Source organism: Gouania willdenowi, chromosome 6 (genome assembly GCF_900634775.1).
Source record: "Gouania willdenowi chromosome 6, fGouWil2.1, whole genome shotgun sequence".
NCBI lineage: Eukaryota > Metazoa > Chordata > Actinopteri > Blenniiformes > Gobiesocidae > Gouania > Gouania willdenowi.
The window spans coordinates 55,843,160-55,859,041 of record NC_041049.1 but is presented as its reverse complement, the minus strand read 5'-3'; the positions used below and the strand labels follow the sequence as shown (position 1 = coordinate 55,859,041).

At 38.9% G+C, this 15,882-nt stretch overlaps 1 protein-coding gene across 3 annotated transcripts in view; it reads left to right on the top strand.

The window, feature by feature from the left end:
- Nucleotides 1-718: 718 nt before the first annotated feature.
- LOC114465798 (BTB/POZ domain-containing protein 10-like) overlaps nt 719-15,882 on the top strand; it is a 30,184-nt gene continuing 15,020 nt past the window's right edge. The window contains exons 1-5 of one of the 3 annotated variants that reach the window (XM_028451056.1): nt 5,354-5,453; nt 5,569-5,637; nt 10,872-11,110; nt 12,435-12,753; nt 15,356-15,458. In XM_028451056.1, the coding sequence (XP_028306857.1) occupies nt 10,933-11,110; nt 12,435-12,753; nt 15,356-15,458 (600 nt within the window). In that variant the 5' untranslated portion in view covers nt 5,354-5,453; nt 5,569-5,637; nt 10,872-10,932. Of the gene's footprint in view, nt 882-5,144; nt 5,454-5,568; nt 5,638-10,871; nt 11,111-12,434; nt 12,754-15,355; nt 15,459-15,882 lie in introns of those variants that run through there. The other 2 variants (XM_028451055.1, XM_028451054.1) reach the window with 2 other exon arrangements.

Genomic DNA, 15,882 nt, shown 5'->3' with positions numbered 1-15,882 from the left:
TAGTGTTTCATGCACTTGAACAAATAATCATATATATTTATTTATTTTTTAATATATTTTTAACTTGACTTATGAAACAAGCATTTTTGTTTTCATTGGTTTGTATTAATGCAATAAATGACATTAAAAAAATTTAACCATTTGATTATTTTTTATTTCTTTATCTTTAGAGTAATGATAGATAATTATTTTTAGTGTATTTTACAGCTGATTTAGGACCCGTTATCATAAGAGATGCTAACAGGAAGCTAACACAAGACGAATTTTAGCTTTTATTATGTTATTATATAATTATTAATAATTGTAATTGAACTTTAATAATTGAGAGCGTAATTGTAATTGACTTTCTGAGAACAAAAAATATTTTATTTTAATTGTAATTGGAAAAAATGCCTGTCACTGTAATCGTAACTGAATTGAACATTGGTAATTAAAAACATAACTGTGACTGAAAAATGTAATTGACTCCAACCATGCAAAACATTCAAGATTATGATCATTTTAACAGAAACTTTGTACAAATTTCACAATTGTAATTTTTAAATGTATTTTTCCTCTTACAGGTAAATTACAAGAATCTTACATCCGTGTGATTAAAAAAAAAGAAAGAAAAAAACAAAACAAAAAACATTTGTCCTGTAAACTGTGGTCACGTGGTCGTGAGGACTGAGCATGCGCAGTCTGCTCATCTCGCGATACTTGTCAGCGTGAACTCGACTCTCCAACCAAAACAATGAAATTGGACGTAAGGGAATAGTGGAAAGGGCTGCTTTACTACTAAAACTACCTATTTTCCCCCGCTTTGCAATGTTATTTTGAACCTACACGATCATGCCACAACAACAGGACAACTAGAATGTAAAACAAAAAGGCAAGAAAAGGTAAGAGAGCCGGTTTAATGCTCTTGTTTAGGTGACAGATGTTTGTAGCGGCTAACGCTAACTTAAAGTCTAAAATCGGCTTGGTAATATATAGCACTTTACCGACAGGACAATACATTACTTTCTGCTATGCTTCATATTCTAACGAGTTAAAACAATTCTCAGTTAATGCATTATTCCAACTGTCCAAGGTAGAAAAATTAGTGTTTTAATCAATCAAACATTTCCATCCATCCGCAGATTAATATCTGTGTAAGGAATGACCCTGGCTAAAGAGGTCAGACTTTACTGTCTTACTGTATGTTTGCTTATTTTTCCAAACCAGAATAGAAATACATACTGTAAGGAAGCATTTAAAGTGCGGGATTATAGGCAAAACAAACAAACGTAGTAAACAGGCATTCATTACGTGCAGATAGAGGAGTAGAGCAAACGAGCAGATGTCATTGTTAATCCCATACTGTGTGACGCATCTGAAGGCTTTGTGACCATCATTTTATAAAGATGAAAGATGATGGTCACCTGCTATAATTTGCTGTCTCTAGTAAACATTCCCTTATTATTGTTATTATTAGTATTATTATTATTGTTATTGTTATTATTATTTTTATTATTTTCCTCTCGGTGCATTATGTCAAATGTATATACACATTTTATGTATTAATGGACACTATAGCCATTTCAGTCTTTCTAATATCTTTAAAATATGATCTGACTGCTGATTGGTTAATAGTACTACCAATATTATAGTAACGTTTTAATTAAAGGTTTTAGAAAGGACACATAATCTGCTACTTACCAATATATATTGCCATAGCAGTCTGACTTAGTTTTTTAGTCCTAAGAAAAAAAGAAATTAAAGTATTTATGATTTGTGCTAATGGTGGATTGAATTGATATTGGTTCCGTATCGACCAATACGCAAGGCTGCAATATCGGTATTGTATCGGAAGTTAAAAGCACACTGTGTAACTTTTGGCCACTAGGGGCGCTAGACCTGTAACTTTCACGTCAAGCACCCCTAGTGGCCACAAGCGCCGCAGCACTGTTGCAAAAATCTACAAACAGTCAGTCGGGCCAGCCTCCCTTGTCCTGTAACTTCGGGATAAGGATTGGGCTGGGTCGGTCGGGCTGGGGTGCGAAGCGGGGCTGGCGGAGCTGCCGCCTTCCTCTCCCCGCCGCCTTCTGCCCGGCGCTCGGCCCTCCTTGCCATGTTGGTGGTGCTCCCCCCCACTCCCTGGCCTTGCCGCCATCGTCGGCCCCCTTCGCTGGGGGTTGGCGCGGCGATCGGGGTGGATGGGGGACGGGCGACCGAGCATGCGCGGAGCGGTGTCTGGCGCCGGGCAGAAGGCGGGTTGGTGGAGGGGGCCGGGTCTTGGCGGCGTCTTTTTAGCCTCCTCAGAAGCAGTTTTAAACGTTTTGCTTGCTTCGGCCATGACCAGGAGTCGAACAGGCGGAAAAATACTAGCAGTACCTAGCGTCTTAGGGTTAGGGTTAGAGTTAGGTTATAACCCAATATCACTACAATTTTTAGGGTTAAGGTTTAGGGTAAGGTTTAGTCTTAGTCACGCGACATAAACTGGCCAATGACTAACCTATCACATGACCTAAACTGGCCAAATAGGGGCACTGCGTACGGATAGAATGTCGGTATATTGATACGGCAACCGTACGGATAGCCACTGCCTATTTTTAAACTGTCATACAAATGTACTTAACTGGTTGAGTACCATTCACGTCTATGGACATTATGTGCTTTAGTAACGTGGAGTGTCATTCACGTCTACAGAGGTGAATTGTTTTTTTTCGGCTGGGGTTGCTAGGAGACAGTGTGACAAAGGTCTCCCATGAATATCTAACTTGTACAATGATGTAGTGTCCAACTGGTGACATGTAGGTAGCAGCAGCGCACCTTTGAATGAGAGATCACCCGTGATGGCCAGAGCTAGAGGAAGAGGAAAAGAGTTTACAAGACAGAAAATGGTGCTACGAGACTTTATGCTGAAGTTCCCAGCAGCTCACAGCAGCACATACTTGACCAGAGCATGTATAGAACTAAGTGGACTATTGAGAGTGGTGCGATGGTGAGAGAAAACGATCAAAAAACGGGGCAAGTGGTGACACTCGACGCGTTCGGGAGTAGGAGGAAGTTACGTGTGTGGAGAATGACGAGGGGAGAGACGGAGGACTGCCAAAATACAGTATGCGAAGCATTCAATTCTGACCTAGATAAAGAGTCGGTGCCAGGCAGCATTAACTTGGGGGGGGGTTAAGAAAACTGCAGGGGGCACAAAAACACTCCATTCCGAGTAGCATCTAAACCCCACCCCCAGAAAAATTAAAAAAATGGGTTGGTTTTTCGGTTTAAAAACCAAACAAGCAGCGTTTTTCTGTTTTAAATTTAAATCTGGTTCTGTTTTGTGTGATATTTGGATATTTAAGGGAAACTAGGATATCAGCTTGATGTTTTAATCTCACTACATAGAACGACGGACGGACGGACTTGTATTCTGCTACGTTTGATAAAACTGATCTTGTATCATATTGTCCTCACACTGATGGAAGAGGTGTGATTTGTGTGTCAATGATGTTTTGTTAAACAGTTATTGATGCTTTAAGTCTGAATCTGTGAATATCTGCCAACGTTACCAAACAGTGTTATGGTCCAAATAGGATCCAGATAAACTGGTGACTTTTGCTCCCGGTCCAGACATAAAAAGAAGCAACGCATAAGTCATATTACTGGTGAATTTAAACGTTATTAATACATAAATAAATCAAAACCAAAGAATGGATGTTACGGAAAACATGCACATATGTGATGTAATAAATCGGTGTAATAAATCTACTTGTGCGTCTCATTTCTTATGATCAACTTCCGTGTGTGTTGACAGCTGTTGTTAGCAGTATTTATAATGTGCAAAATATTTTTTCTTTACTACCTACTAAGCTGTAATTTTTTTTTCCAAAAGTGTCAAATGGTTGAAGTTCTAACATCTATTGTTCCTCACACCAGCCTCACAGGTTTTAGTTTTCTCTGTATTTCTGTTTTGGATTTAAATCAGAAAAACAAAACAACCACACTGTTTATTTGTTATTTTGATTTGGTTTCAAAACGGAATAACCAAAGAACGATGGGTACGCGGATTCCTAATGCTATATAAACACAGCCACAAAAACATAGTTAGCTCGCTCACATACCTCTGATGAAATTAAAACATAAATGTGTATGTGAAGCACATGTGTTTATTTAATGTACTTACAGTTTATATACAAGTCAACACATGCATATTTACTGTTAATTTCACATTGCTTGTCTTTAAGTTAGATATTAACATTTTATTTTCATTATATATTTTCTGATAGTTTCTCATGCTCACTCATGTGGTTCTCTGGTATTCACTAATGACTAATTATACACATTTGTTGTAGACTTTACATTCTTAAACACTTTTTGAAAGTGTGTATTTGTGGCGCTTGTGATTGGCTGATTTTTCATGGTGACTTACGTGGTTCCTTGCGCTGTGGTAGACGTTATAATCTCAGTTACTAATCTAACAGAATGTGTAACTGTGTTCCATCCTGCTGCTCTTTAGGAAGATAAACTCTCTGTCACATTTCACAACGTATTTACACCAGCTCTTTGTTTTTTTTGCCAGAACGTCTTCATCCATCATCTCTTTTCTGAGTTGTTTCCGGGTTTGTTGCCGCTGTCGGCACTATTGTCACGAGAACTGCCACTCAGGCCATTTCAGTTTTCAGTTTCCGCGAGGTTAGTGACGGTGTTCAGTTTAGTAAGGTTTCTTTTAATTATTATTACATTAAAATACAGGATATTTACGGGAAAATACTAATACGGGAAGATGGCGGGATAGAGGGGTAAAATATGGGAGTTTCCTGGCCAAAACGGGATACTTGACAGGTATGCTTAGAATCTGGTTTCAGATGTCAGATTGTCATAGGACAAAATATTCTGTGGGTCTTTAAAAATCAGTCAAAATGCTCTAAGACGGCTGGCACTGAGGGGGGTAGAAATTCTGAAAATGGCTGGCACTGAATGAGTTAATATTTTTAAGTTATCCTAAAACTGGGTTAAATGGTTTAGAATTTATGCAATATGGAATTAGAGTCATGATTAGTGATCTTTTTGAATATATTTGAATCTTTTCACCATTTCGCTGACGTCAATTTGTCAGCGAAATACTTACCAGTCAGGAGTGTGATATTTCCGAGGGGACTGTGAATGCAGCATCGCCCTCATTCAGTCCAACATGCGGCCGTTCTCAGTTTACCGTCTTCCGATGACTCTGAATGACTGTCCGTCTCTGTCAGACCGGCTCAGTCAGCGCTGGGAGGTTCTTTCATCATCACATCCACATGAACCAGTGGTGATAGAGAGTCCGGGTTTGAGTGCGTGAAACGATGCCAGTGAAGTTGCAAAGTAATGAGCGAGGATGCTGAAGCCGCCGTCCAGCCCGCTTTGTTCGGAGGAGCGCGAGGCTTTTGTGCTGCTGTTATTCCTCAGCTCGTGCCCTGCTGCTTTGTCTTCACCTGGTCCTCTGATACCGAGGGGTAAGGTCAACTGCATTATCTGCATGCTTTGCTTTTCGCTTTGTCATTGTGTTACCTGTGCTCACCTTGCTCTTTGTTCCATTTTTTTTTAATCATAAAATAATTGTCCCAACAGAAGAAAACAAAACGTGGTACCGACGTCTGGATTTCCTTGATGGGACCAGATAAAAGCACAGATCCTCTGGTATCAAAGTCTTACAACAACACTGATCTTTAGATAACTGTCTGTATTTTTATTTTTTTTAAAAGAGTGATATCGTTATTATTATTATTATAATTATTATTATTATTATTATTATTATTATTATTATTAACAGATTTATTCTCTTGATTTCCAAGCCCAGGCTGCTGCATTGAGCAGTATTGAGCACACTGCCTTTGTCAGTGTGCTGGTGTCAGCAGCCCCTAAATAATAGATTGGACCCCTTGGGGCTCTCGCGTCATGCTTTTAATAGTCTGCCCCGGCACCCCTTATTTTGTGATATAATGTCTAACATTTGTGTTTACTAGAACCCCTTATTCTGAAACTGGGGGCTTTGGACGCTACTTTGAACCATGAATTAACCAAGACAGGGAGAGAAAGGGGGGGCATGGTGGTGGCGCCTGCAGTAACATGGTCAAGTGAAACATTAGCACTCCTCTGGTGTTCTGTGGCTGTGTGAAATCTTGACTGCAGTAGATTTGCATTGAAAGATGAGATGATCTGCTTTTGCACAGAGAGGAAAATCGGTTCCCATTGTTCCTCCACTGACTGCATTAGCTTCAAGACCCGCTTTCTTTTTCTCTTTCTATGTTACTATTTGCCAGACCCATTGTCTCATGGGACATTAAACTTAAACATTGCATTTGTGCTGTGTCAGCCACCAGTGTTAATATAGGACCATTATAATCAACTGCATCTTGAACCATCATCATTAATGGCAGTTTTATAGAGTAGATGTTTCCCTGTCTGTCATGTTAACCTGAACAGGCTGATGTTTCCTCTTTCTAACATCTTAGTGATAAAGAGTGTGTATAATTTTATTACAGTGAGTCTATTTTTGTCCTCTGAGTGTGCCAGACATTAGTTCACCTAAAAACACTGAACCCCAGACTGAAGCGTGTGTGTCTGTCTTTTCTTTTCCTTTCCTTTCATCAGCTACTGTGGTGGTGACCCTCTCTTCAAGGACACGTCACAGTCTGCAGCTGTACACGATAGCATCAGAAAAAGCTGGGTTTCTCTTTGAAACACAATGAATTGGCTTTATGGACATATTTATGAAATCTCCCGTTCATTTTGTATCCTCATCTTTGACTAGTAGGCGTGAGGACAAAGATGAATCAATGACCTTGGCTGGATGTCTGTGTAGTTTTTAGGTGATGTGCAGTTGGCTTCATGTGCCGTTAATCTGATTTATGTGCAGGAGGTTTTCATCGTGTGTGGGTTTGCCTTGTGGCATATTTAAATGATCTGTCACTCAATCAGCCTGGAGCAGCAACCTGCTTATTCAGGACATTCACCCGTCAGCCCACTTTCCCAATTACAAACCCACTACCACGTTCAGACAAGCTCTGTTGGTGGAGAGCCAGTTACACTGTATTACATCATGAGCAACAATATTTATTTATTGTTTTTTGTAACTTTCTTACTTTAGATTCAAGATGCATAATTTATAGCATATTCTTAAATTCATTCTGTTTCAGTCATTTTTCGTTCACCTTCTACTGAAAAAGGACTTAATTGCTTATAGATACTAAATGGAAAACTTAAAATGTATGAAGTAATAATACCTAACTATTCTTACATTGTGGTTCTTTAAATTATATATATATATATATATATTTAAATACAGAATATAGAACGCATGTTCTTCTATTTTTTTCTTACTCTGGGTTCTTGTGTGTGGGAGGATAATATCGTTAAAAATGTCCAGTTTGTACTGATCTGTTACCTTGGTTTTATATCATTTAAAAAGTGCCTTTGCCTTATAAGTAGAGTTTTACCACCAGCTCGGATTGATGAAACCAACCCTAACAATAACTTTTTCCTCGTTATTTCTAAATAAAAAAGAAACGGCAACTTATTTTATGTTTCAAAACACTTGAATTTGTTGAATAGTTAAATTTGTTCACCACTTGGATGTTGGAAATTAGGGTATCAGCCTTTTAAGCTCAATTTAAACGTTCACAGCTCCTTCGTTAAAGCTGCTGGAGACGACATTTCTTCATCAGATAAAGACTTAGCCTATGCCTCACAGATCAATAAAATGAATATCGTTTGCTCATGAAAAAAGATGGATAAAGTTGAAATTACCCCTTGACTCAGGACTCCACATCCCACAATGCAATGGTCAAAACTTTTCCAAAAATGAGTGTGTGAGTGTTTATGGTGGAAATTTAAACAAACTTTCCAGTGGCAATTTTCAAGCAAATGATCTGACGATTTATTGATCTATGAGGCCTACACCATCTATATATATATATATATATACACATTTCTAAAATGCTGCTTCAAGTAAGTGCAAAAAATACTTTTTACCAAGGAGATTATTGGCCCTCTTCTACATGTAGAGTATCTGCATAGGTGAGCAGTCATTAGTGTAGAGCTATTAGTTTTTAGCTTCTAATCTGCTCTTTTAGGGCCCCATTCTCCGGTTTGGACTTCAGCACTTTTTTACGTGCCTGCAGTTACGTGCCTCTGTCCTGCGCGTATTCTCCGGTCCAGGCTCCTAACACGCCCACCGCACGTAAATCGACAAAAAGCGCATAGTCTGGTAATTAAGGCGATCTGAAGCAAAGAAGGCAGACTGGGCCACAAAGTTATTTTTTTTGTTCTGTCTAGAAAGCACAGAACATAGTTGGACACCATTCTGACATTTGTCAGAGTTTCATTGTAACAAGCTGCTGCAGCCGAGGAGCGTACCTTGGATGTGCACAGCTGATCAGCCCCGCCATGCAGCACCCAACATCCTCCCAGGAAAAGGAGTGGACGGTACGAATAAAATATAAATAAATGTAACCCATTTTGTCCCGTCTAGAACTGGTAAATGTGAACATATTAGAAATGCTGATGGTCAGTCCTTTGGCGTGCTTGTGTGATTCCCCCCGCAACCCCCATGAAAGCGTGTCAGTGTCAGTTTGGATAGATTCTTTCTGGGAGTTTCTTCTGCAATATTATGAGTGCGCGTGGCTTAAAATTTAACTAAGTCCATACTGTTAGTGCAATATAATGTTTCACCTTATCGTGGCGCTGCACTTATTCCAGGTTCAGAAGCGCGTAAGAGGAAAGAACTTAAGCAGACGGGAGAATCCGCGTAAGGCCAGATTTGAATGGGAACGCTCACATTTCAGGGCCGCTTTACCCAGAGTGAGTAACTGGGATCAAGGCACGCAGTGACTGACTTAAATGCAGGGGGAGAATAACGCGCAGCGTGGCTTTTCTGACTTACGTGCAAGGGAAAATAGAGCTCTTACAGAGTAGAATGCAGAACCCGATTTATACATCACATGTTTTTTAGAAAAATATCCCAGCACTATTTTTCCTTAATGTTTCCTCCTACTTTAAAAAAGAAAAAAATGCAGTGGTGTCATCATATTGCATTACAGCTGTGATCTAGAGAAACTTGATTACAGAGACCTGCATGCATTTCTGCTTTGTCAGCTGAATGCTGTAAATATAAATAGGATAGAGAGTTACACCGAGGCAGTGGTAGAGAATCAGGTGCAATCTGTTGCACATCACAGTGATTAAATGCTTTGATATTAGACACCTTGCCTTTTTAAAAGTCCAGTTTCAGTATTTTCTATCACACTGTTCATTTTATGACTACCTCATTTCTCTGCTTCTCATCTATCCATTTATCGAGTTAGATACATTTTACTCTTATCAGGGTGACTCGAGCTGAGGCCTTACCCAGCTTATTTGTATTCAGTGCACTAAGCAGGAAACACCTCAGAGAGTTCATCAATGTAATATCTCACACATTAGCCCCTCAAGTACACGTGATGCACTGAAAGAGGAAACGCACATATTTGATATCTTCCATCTTATAAAGACCCACATGGTTTAATAAAGATTGACAAGGATAACATTGATAAAGATAATATTGTCAATAAATCAGTGACTTTTGGGTTCATTGGAAGTTTTGATGTGCTATTTCTATATTTTTTTTGTAATGTTTTGATTAAAACGATATAAGTTAAATTCAATTTGGACCATGTCGAACTAAGCTGGGGTCCATTCTAATGTACTTTGGGCAGCCAAATCAATAGCAGTCGTTACGGTGTATGTATAGTCCATTCATAATCCTGATTAAATCAAGCATTAAAAAGCAGTAAAAAAGAGTTGCCAGTTTGTTGAAGAAAAGGTTCATTTTTTATTGTGTTAAAGCTCTCCATCCTCAGGCTTCCGGTCAGAACCTTGAAAAAGACAGAAATCTGAATTCCAGTGAACCACTCTCAAAGTCTGTGTCCCCACAGAACATCTTTGAGCGCTTACATAAAATAGAACCCAGCAAGTGAACAACTGACACTGTCGTCCTCTTCACTGAGTGATTTCCACTGCGATTGTTTTGCATGGATTCACTCTTCAATGGATGCTGAGGCTGGGTGGGTGTGTGTGCGTGTGTGTGTGTCAGTAGCTGCAGGCTGAGGCAGGCCATGCTCATGGTTGGGCTTTTTTGCTGGTATAGCCACGGCTCTCTGTAACTGTGAGGGTTCACGTGAGTTGAATGCAGACTTAAAGGCACGTTCCTCTTCTAAACACGCTCTGCGCCTCCTCTGGGTGATTTCTGCACAACTTTGTGAAAGAACGTCTAAAGATGCTTTAATGTGAGAACAAATGGGTAGGAAACATTCTGAAATGTTTACCAATTGTTCCTTAGTAATTCAATACACTGTACATTTTTAGTCCACAATAAAAATGAAGAAGTAACATGAAGAAAATTTGTTTTATATCCCAAGAAAGAATAATCTTTATACTATAAATTAAAACAGAGATCACATTTTTTTTTTACATTTTCACATGCAGTTATGGGCCAATAAAAAGTATTTTTCAGATTTCAAGAGACTGTCACCCAAAAACCTCAAAGCTGATCACATTACAGGGAGCTGAGGCATAGTTGTTACTGAAGGCCCAAACATGTTCCAGCTCGAAACCCACACAAACTTTTTTCCAAATTTGAGGGGCTGGTATGTCCACCAGCTAGGATTTATAGCAGATCTATGTGTATATTTTCAGAGTAGGTGGAGCTATATTACTACAGTTTCCTATGTGGTGTAGTTCCTGAGGTATTAGAAGTTGAAAGTGGAAGAAAAATAAGGACGGAGGGAAATCGACACACACCCCCCTCGCTAAATTGTCCATATCTCAGAATTATTTGACCTAAGTGCATGGACCCTTTTTGAAATGACCTCTCTGTGCTTTTGTCCCTCCACCAGAGAGCAGTGTAGATTGCCAGAGTTGGACAGTAAGCATCAGCATCAGCAGCAGGTCAGCAGCATGAGTGTGTTTGGAGCGGGTGGCAGCGGAGGAGCGAGAGAAAGAGGAGGTGGAGGAGAACATTACCGGGAACAACGCCGGCGCTCCAGCGATCGCTCCCGGGACTCCTCCCATGAGAGGGGAGAGAGCCAGCTGACCCCGTGCATCAGGAATGTGACTTCTCCCACTCGACAGCATGGTGAGGAACCAAACTCAGATGATTACTGTGTAGTAAGAATGTATAATATATTATCGTTTATGATCTATATCGTCAAAAACATTCTCACTGGTAAGAATATGTCATCCCACGATAGAAATTATAAATTCCCATGTCAAAAATTATCGAGGGCCACGGGCCATTTGTTCCTCAATTTAGCCAAAAATGTCCCTAAAAACCTTGTTGTACAGGCCAAAATTACCCCCAAGTTTTTTGTCAACAACTTATTCTCTGGAGCGGAGCGCTGTTTACGGAAGCTTTGGTGCGAAGCCTCCGCGGTGTGCGGCGCCTCCCGCCCCCCATCATGGACCGCTACTTGGTTAAGATCAGACAACCACTCAACTAAGTGAACCAGTCCAAGTTCCCCTGCCAGATCCACCCAAAGTTCCCACAAACACGTTGACAGAGATGTACCTGCCAGCAACAGTTATGAGCTGGACCCTCAACTAAAGCTAACTAAGTTAAGCTAACCCACTGACACACTAGACTGGGCTAAGAGCTAACGCTAACATCTTCATCAAACTTCATCAAACCACAAAGGGCCACCGATTTGTTTATGGTAAGGTTTAACATTTGTATGGAAGGATAAAGGCCAACATGTCACGCGTTGTGTGAAATAAAAGTTAGCATAATAATAATGTCACTATTCATCCATCCCAACTTGTGAAACACAATATTTTTTAATTATATTTCTTGTGTTCACTCGACAAAGCTGGTCCCATTAGATCGTAATGTAACTATTGTGATCATTACACCAGAATGTGCTGAATGATTAAATCATCAAGCTTGATCTAAATTAATTACAGGAAATCAGAGATATTTTTATCAATCATAACTTTATGTAACTCATTATCAGATATAAAATAAACAAGATTTAGCAGCAGTAAAAACACAATTGGAGTTATTTTTACTTTTCATGTGCTTTTTCTTTTAGAAAATAATTTAATTTTAAGTGAAGAAGTAAATGAATTACATACAATAACACTATAATATATTTACATGAAATATCATCCCATGAGCTTTTTGAGTCAGCAGCTATTGTAGCCTTTTTAATGTGTCTAGTGTTGATGTATTCAAATTCATTTGTGTTTGTAAGGAACATTTTTACACTTTAAGTTGAGAGTTGTTTTATTCATTTTTTTATTTATTGTTTTTATTTATCATAATTTTTATTGTTTCCGTGATAAATACCAGAAATTATCTGAATACAATTTTTTAGTCTATATCGCCCATCCCTACTGTAGTGGACTGGTTGTGTTTATTTCATGGAGAACCTCTCCTTCTCCTTTTCTGTTCTGCAACGCAGACCGAGAACGAGGCGATGGAGGCTCCTCCTCCAGGTCCTCTAGTCCACGTCCCCCCAGAGTCTCTCTTCCTCATTCCCACGTCAGCAGCGCTCTGATCGGAGGACACGTCCCTTGGCCCCTGGGGGCCCCTGGAGGCGACTACCACTTCAAAACGCTGGGCCAAGGATCCTGTGATATGATTTACGTGTACGACCTCTGCAGCAAGGAGCACCGCAGCGGTCTGAGGCTGGGCGAGAGAGTGACGCTTATAGTGGACAATACACGCTTTGTGGTGGACCCCGCCATCTTCACTGCTCAACCAAACACCATGCTGGGCAGGTACTGAGGCACAGTTACATTATGTTACCAGGCCTGGCAATATATCGAGATTCAGGATATATCAAGTTTTCTATTTTGGCGAAAGAGAAATTTACATTATCACCTATATAAATTTTTTTACAAGCTTACTTAGTATTTAAATCTTTTTTTTAGGACCTACCCCTAAACAAGCCACACAACAGAACTCACTTACACATACTGTCCATAGGAGAAAAAGCCAAAAGTGGTACATATTGTGCAGCTGTTTGTTAATAAATGTGCCTGTGTGGAATTTTTGAATCAGCAAATTTAACCCAGAATTATCTTTCTGGTAAGACTTTATTGATTTAAAACTATCGACATTTAAATCGTCTATCACCATATTGCAAAAAATATCAAGATATTAATATTTGTTCCTATCGCCCAGCCCTACATGTTACTACACTAACGTAAACAAGGCTCTTAAATGGCAGGATTCTCACCAGGAATTTATCACAGCATCTTTGAGGGCCATAATTAGCAAAGTACAGCTAAAGTTGTTTTTTAATATTTGTCACTCCCTTACTTTTAGGGGTGTGCCGTCTATCGTGTTACGATTTGATTAATCAATGATTATTATGATATTAATGATTATTACCATTTTTTATGCATCTTTTTTCTTTTCCTCATTTTGTGGCTATTTCATACTTTTAAAAAAAGGTATATGTGTCAGTATCCATTCATTAAAGTAACCAAACAAATGTATCACTATTATTTTAATATAAAATCACCAAATCCAACAGTAATCATATTGCAAAAGAAAGGAATATATTATAAAATAACTACAATAATATTAGCTGGTTCAGTCTGGACTGTCCGCACTCCTCGGAGCTAAAATCCGTGGACGGTTATTACGGTTAAGTAAGCAGAGGATGCACACAGGCAGCGTCAAGGGCAGCTAAAGGGCTGCAGGGGTCCTCAAGTAAAGACGGGGGTGTCCGAGCTAATCGCCTGTATTAAATTAAAGTGCCGCTGATAAACGTGTTTCTAGGTTATTCAGATTTAAAAGAGAGTTAAAACAACCCGTACACACCTGGGAGTCTCTTTTGTGTCCATGTGTGCATTCAAACAACAGAAAATCCCCCTACGTTGCTGAAAACTGAGCGTAGGGGGCGCCATTGCTTCGTAGGGGTGCTCACTTGCAATATCGGGGGCCCCTACACTCAACAGCGCTGGCGAGAACACTGAACGGCATATAAAAACATGCAGTTAAATATTTTTTGCACATTTAATCTACATATATTCATCATATATTTAACAGTTTAGAAACAATAAGATTTAATATTTAATTTTGCTGTAAAATGTTTTGCAATTAAAATATTTTTTTTATTAGCATAAAACTTAACATTGCATATTATTTGTATTCAGTTATCTATTAATCTCTGAATACATATACTATCTCTGTATGTATTGCGTTGTGGTTTTGTAATTTCGAGAAAGAAAAACAAAGGTTATTGAATATTTGACATTAAAGGGTTTTAATTAGTTTATTTAATTATTTCTCCTCAAAGAGATATAGTTTGACATGTCCTGGTCGGTGTACCGTACTCATGAGCAAAAGCCGTTTTCAGGAGAAATGACTGTCATTAAAAAAAGTTCAATTTCTGAAGAGTTTTTACAGAAACACTTAAAGCAGCAACACAAGCATTGCACTAACGCAGAGTCGGCAATTATTGTGAGGAGGCAGATTTTTCTATATCAAGCACCCAATATTATGAAACTTTTCATTCAAATCCATCATAAATGTATACAGCAACTGAAGTGCTTAAGGAAACTTTGTTGTACAATTATATTATGAGCTCTGGGTTCAATTAGAATTGTCATTGTGTAATTGTAGTTTAAAAGATATGTTGCTGTCGTAATCATAATTCAATTCTAATTGAGTTCAGGTCATTTACTTTGTAATTACCATGAAAATTCTATGAAAAAATTGTCAATTATAATTTAACGCAAAACTGGGGAACCATGTTGTAGTTCTATGTACAGTTTTATACATATGTAGTTAACAATTATTAAAATATGTTTCAGAACAAGCTTTCCCACATTTTACCATTAAAAAAAAAAAAAAAAAAAAAAAAATCAAAGTCTAGGGGTATAATGACACAAAAAAGGCTCAGACGTCCACACCAAAAGTATTAAAACCTATATTTTCATTGATTAGGAAGCTTAACAAGGTAACTTATAGATGGGAAAGAAATGTGATATTTGTTTTTAGCTAGCACAAGAGGAAGGTAAACTTTTATTAGGTTATTTATTTCAGGCTCAGTAATAGTGATTAATTGTTGTCACTGTAATCGTGATTTATTTGTAATTGAAAACGTATTTGCAACTGAAAAATGTAATTGGCCCCAGCCCTGGCCCTGATTGTCAGGTAACAAGATAAAACATAAAGAAGGATAGCTCATATATTATTCAAATAAAGCTTACATGACTATAAGGAATATTAACATGTTACAAAACATGAAATAATGGTGAGGATCAGAGGCTGAAATGATGACGTGCTACAGCAATGAGTTTAAAGGACGACAGCAGTGCAGATCCCAGTCAATAATTAAACACCTGCTCCTTTCCTTGTTGTGTGCAGGATGTTTGGCTCGGGGCGGGACAACAACTTCACACGACCCAATGAAAAAGGAGAGTTTGAGGTGGCAGATGGCATCAGCTCCACTGTGTTCAGAGCCATACTGGTGAGAGAGAGAGAACACACTGTGTGACTGTCCGTGTCTCTCACTCACTTTCAGCTGCTTTCACAGTCTGCTTGTTTACTTTGTTCTACACTTTCCACCTTTTACTTCACTTCTCTTCCTCTGTTTCTCACACTTAGTTAAAGATATCACTGAAGACTTCAGTTTTTCAGTATTTTGTTGCCATTACATGTTCTTCTCTCCTCGTTTCCTTCCATCTTTATAATATTTCTATTAAATTGCTTCTGCCATCTTCTATTAATGGTTTTTATTACTGCACATATGAAACAATTAAAGGTAGGGTAGGTGATTTTCAAGAGCTAGCATGATTTTGTTTGTAGCCTCCCCGATGGCTCCGCCTTTACCCCCCTCCCCCCTCCCTCCCGTGCTGCGTCTCACTCACATGCATGCGCACAGCTGCTCCAGC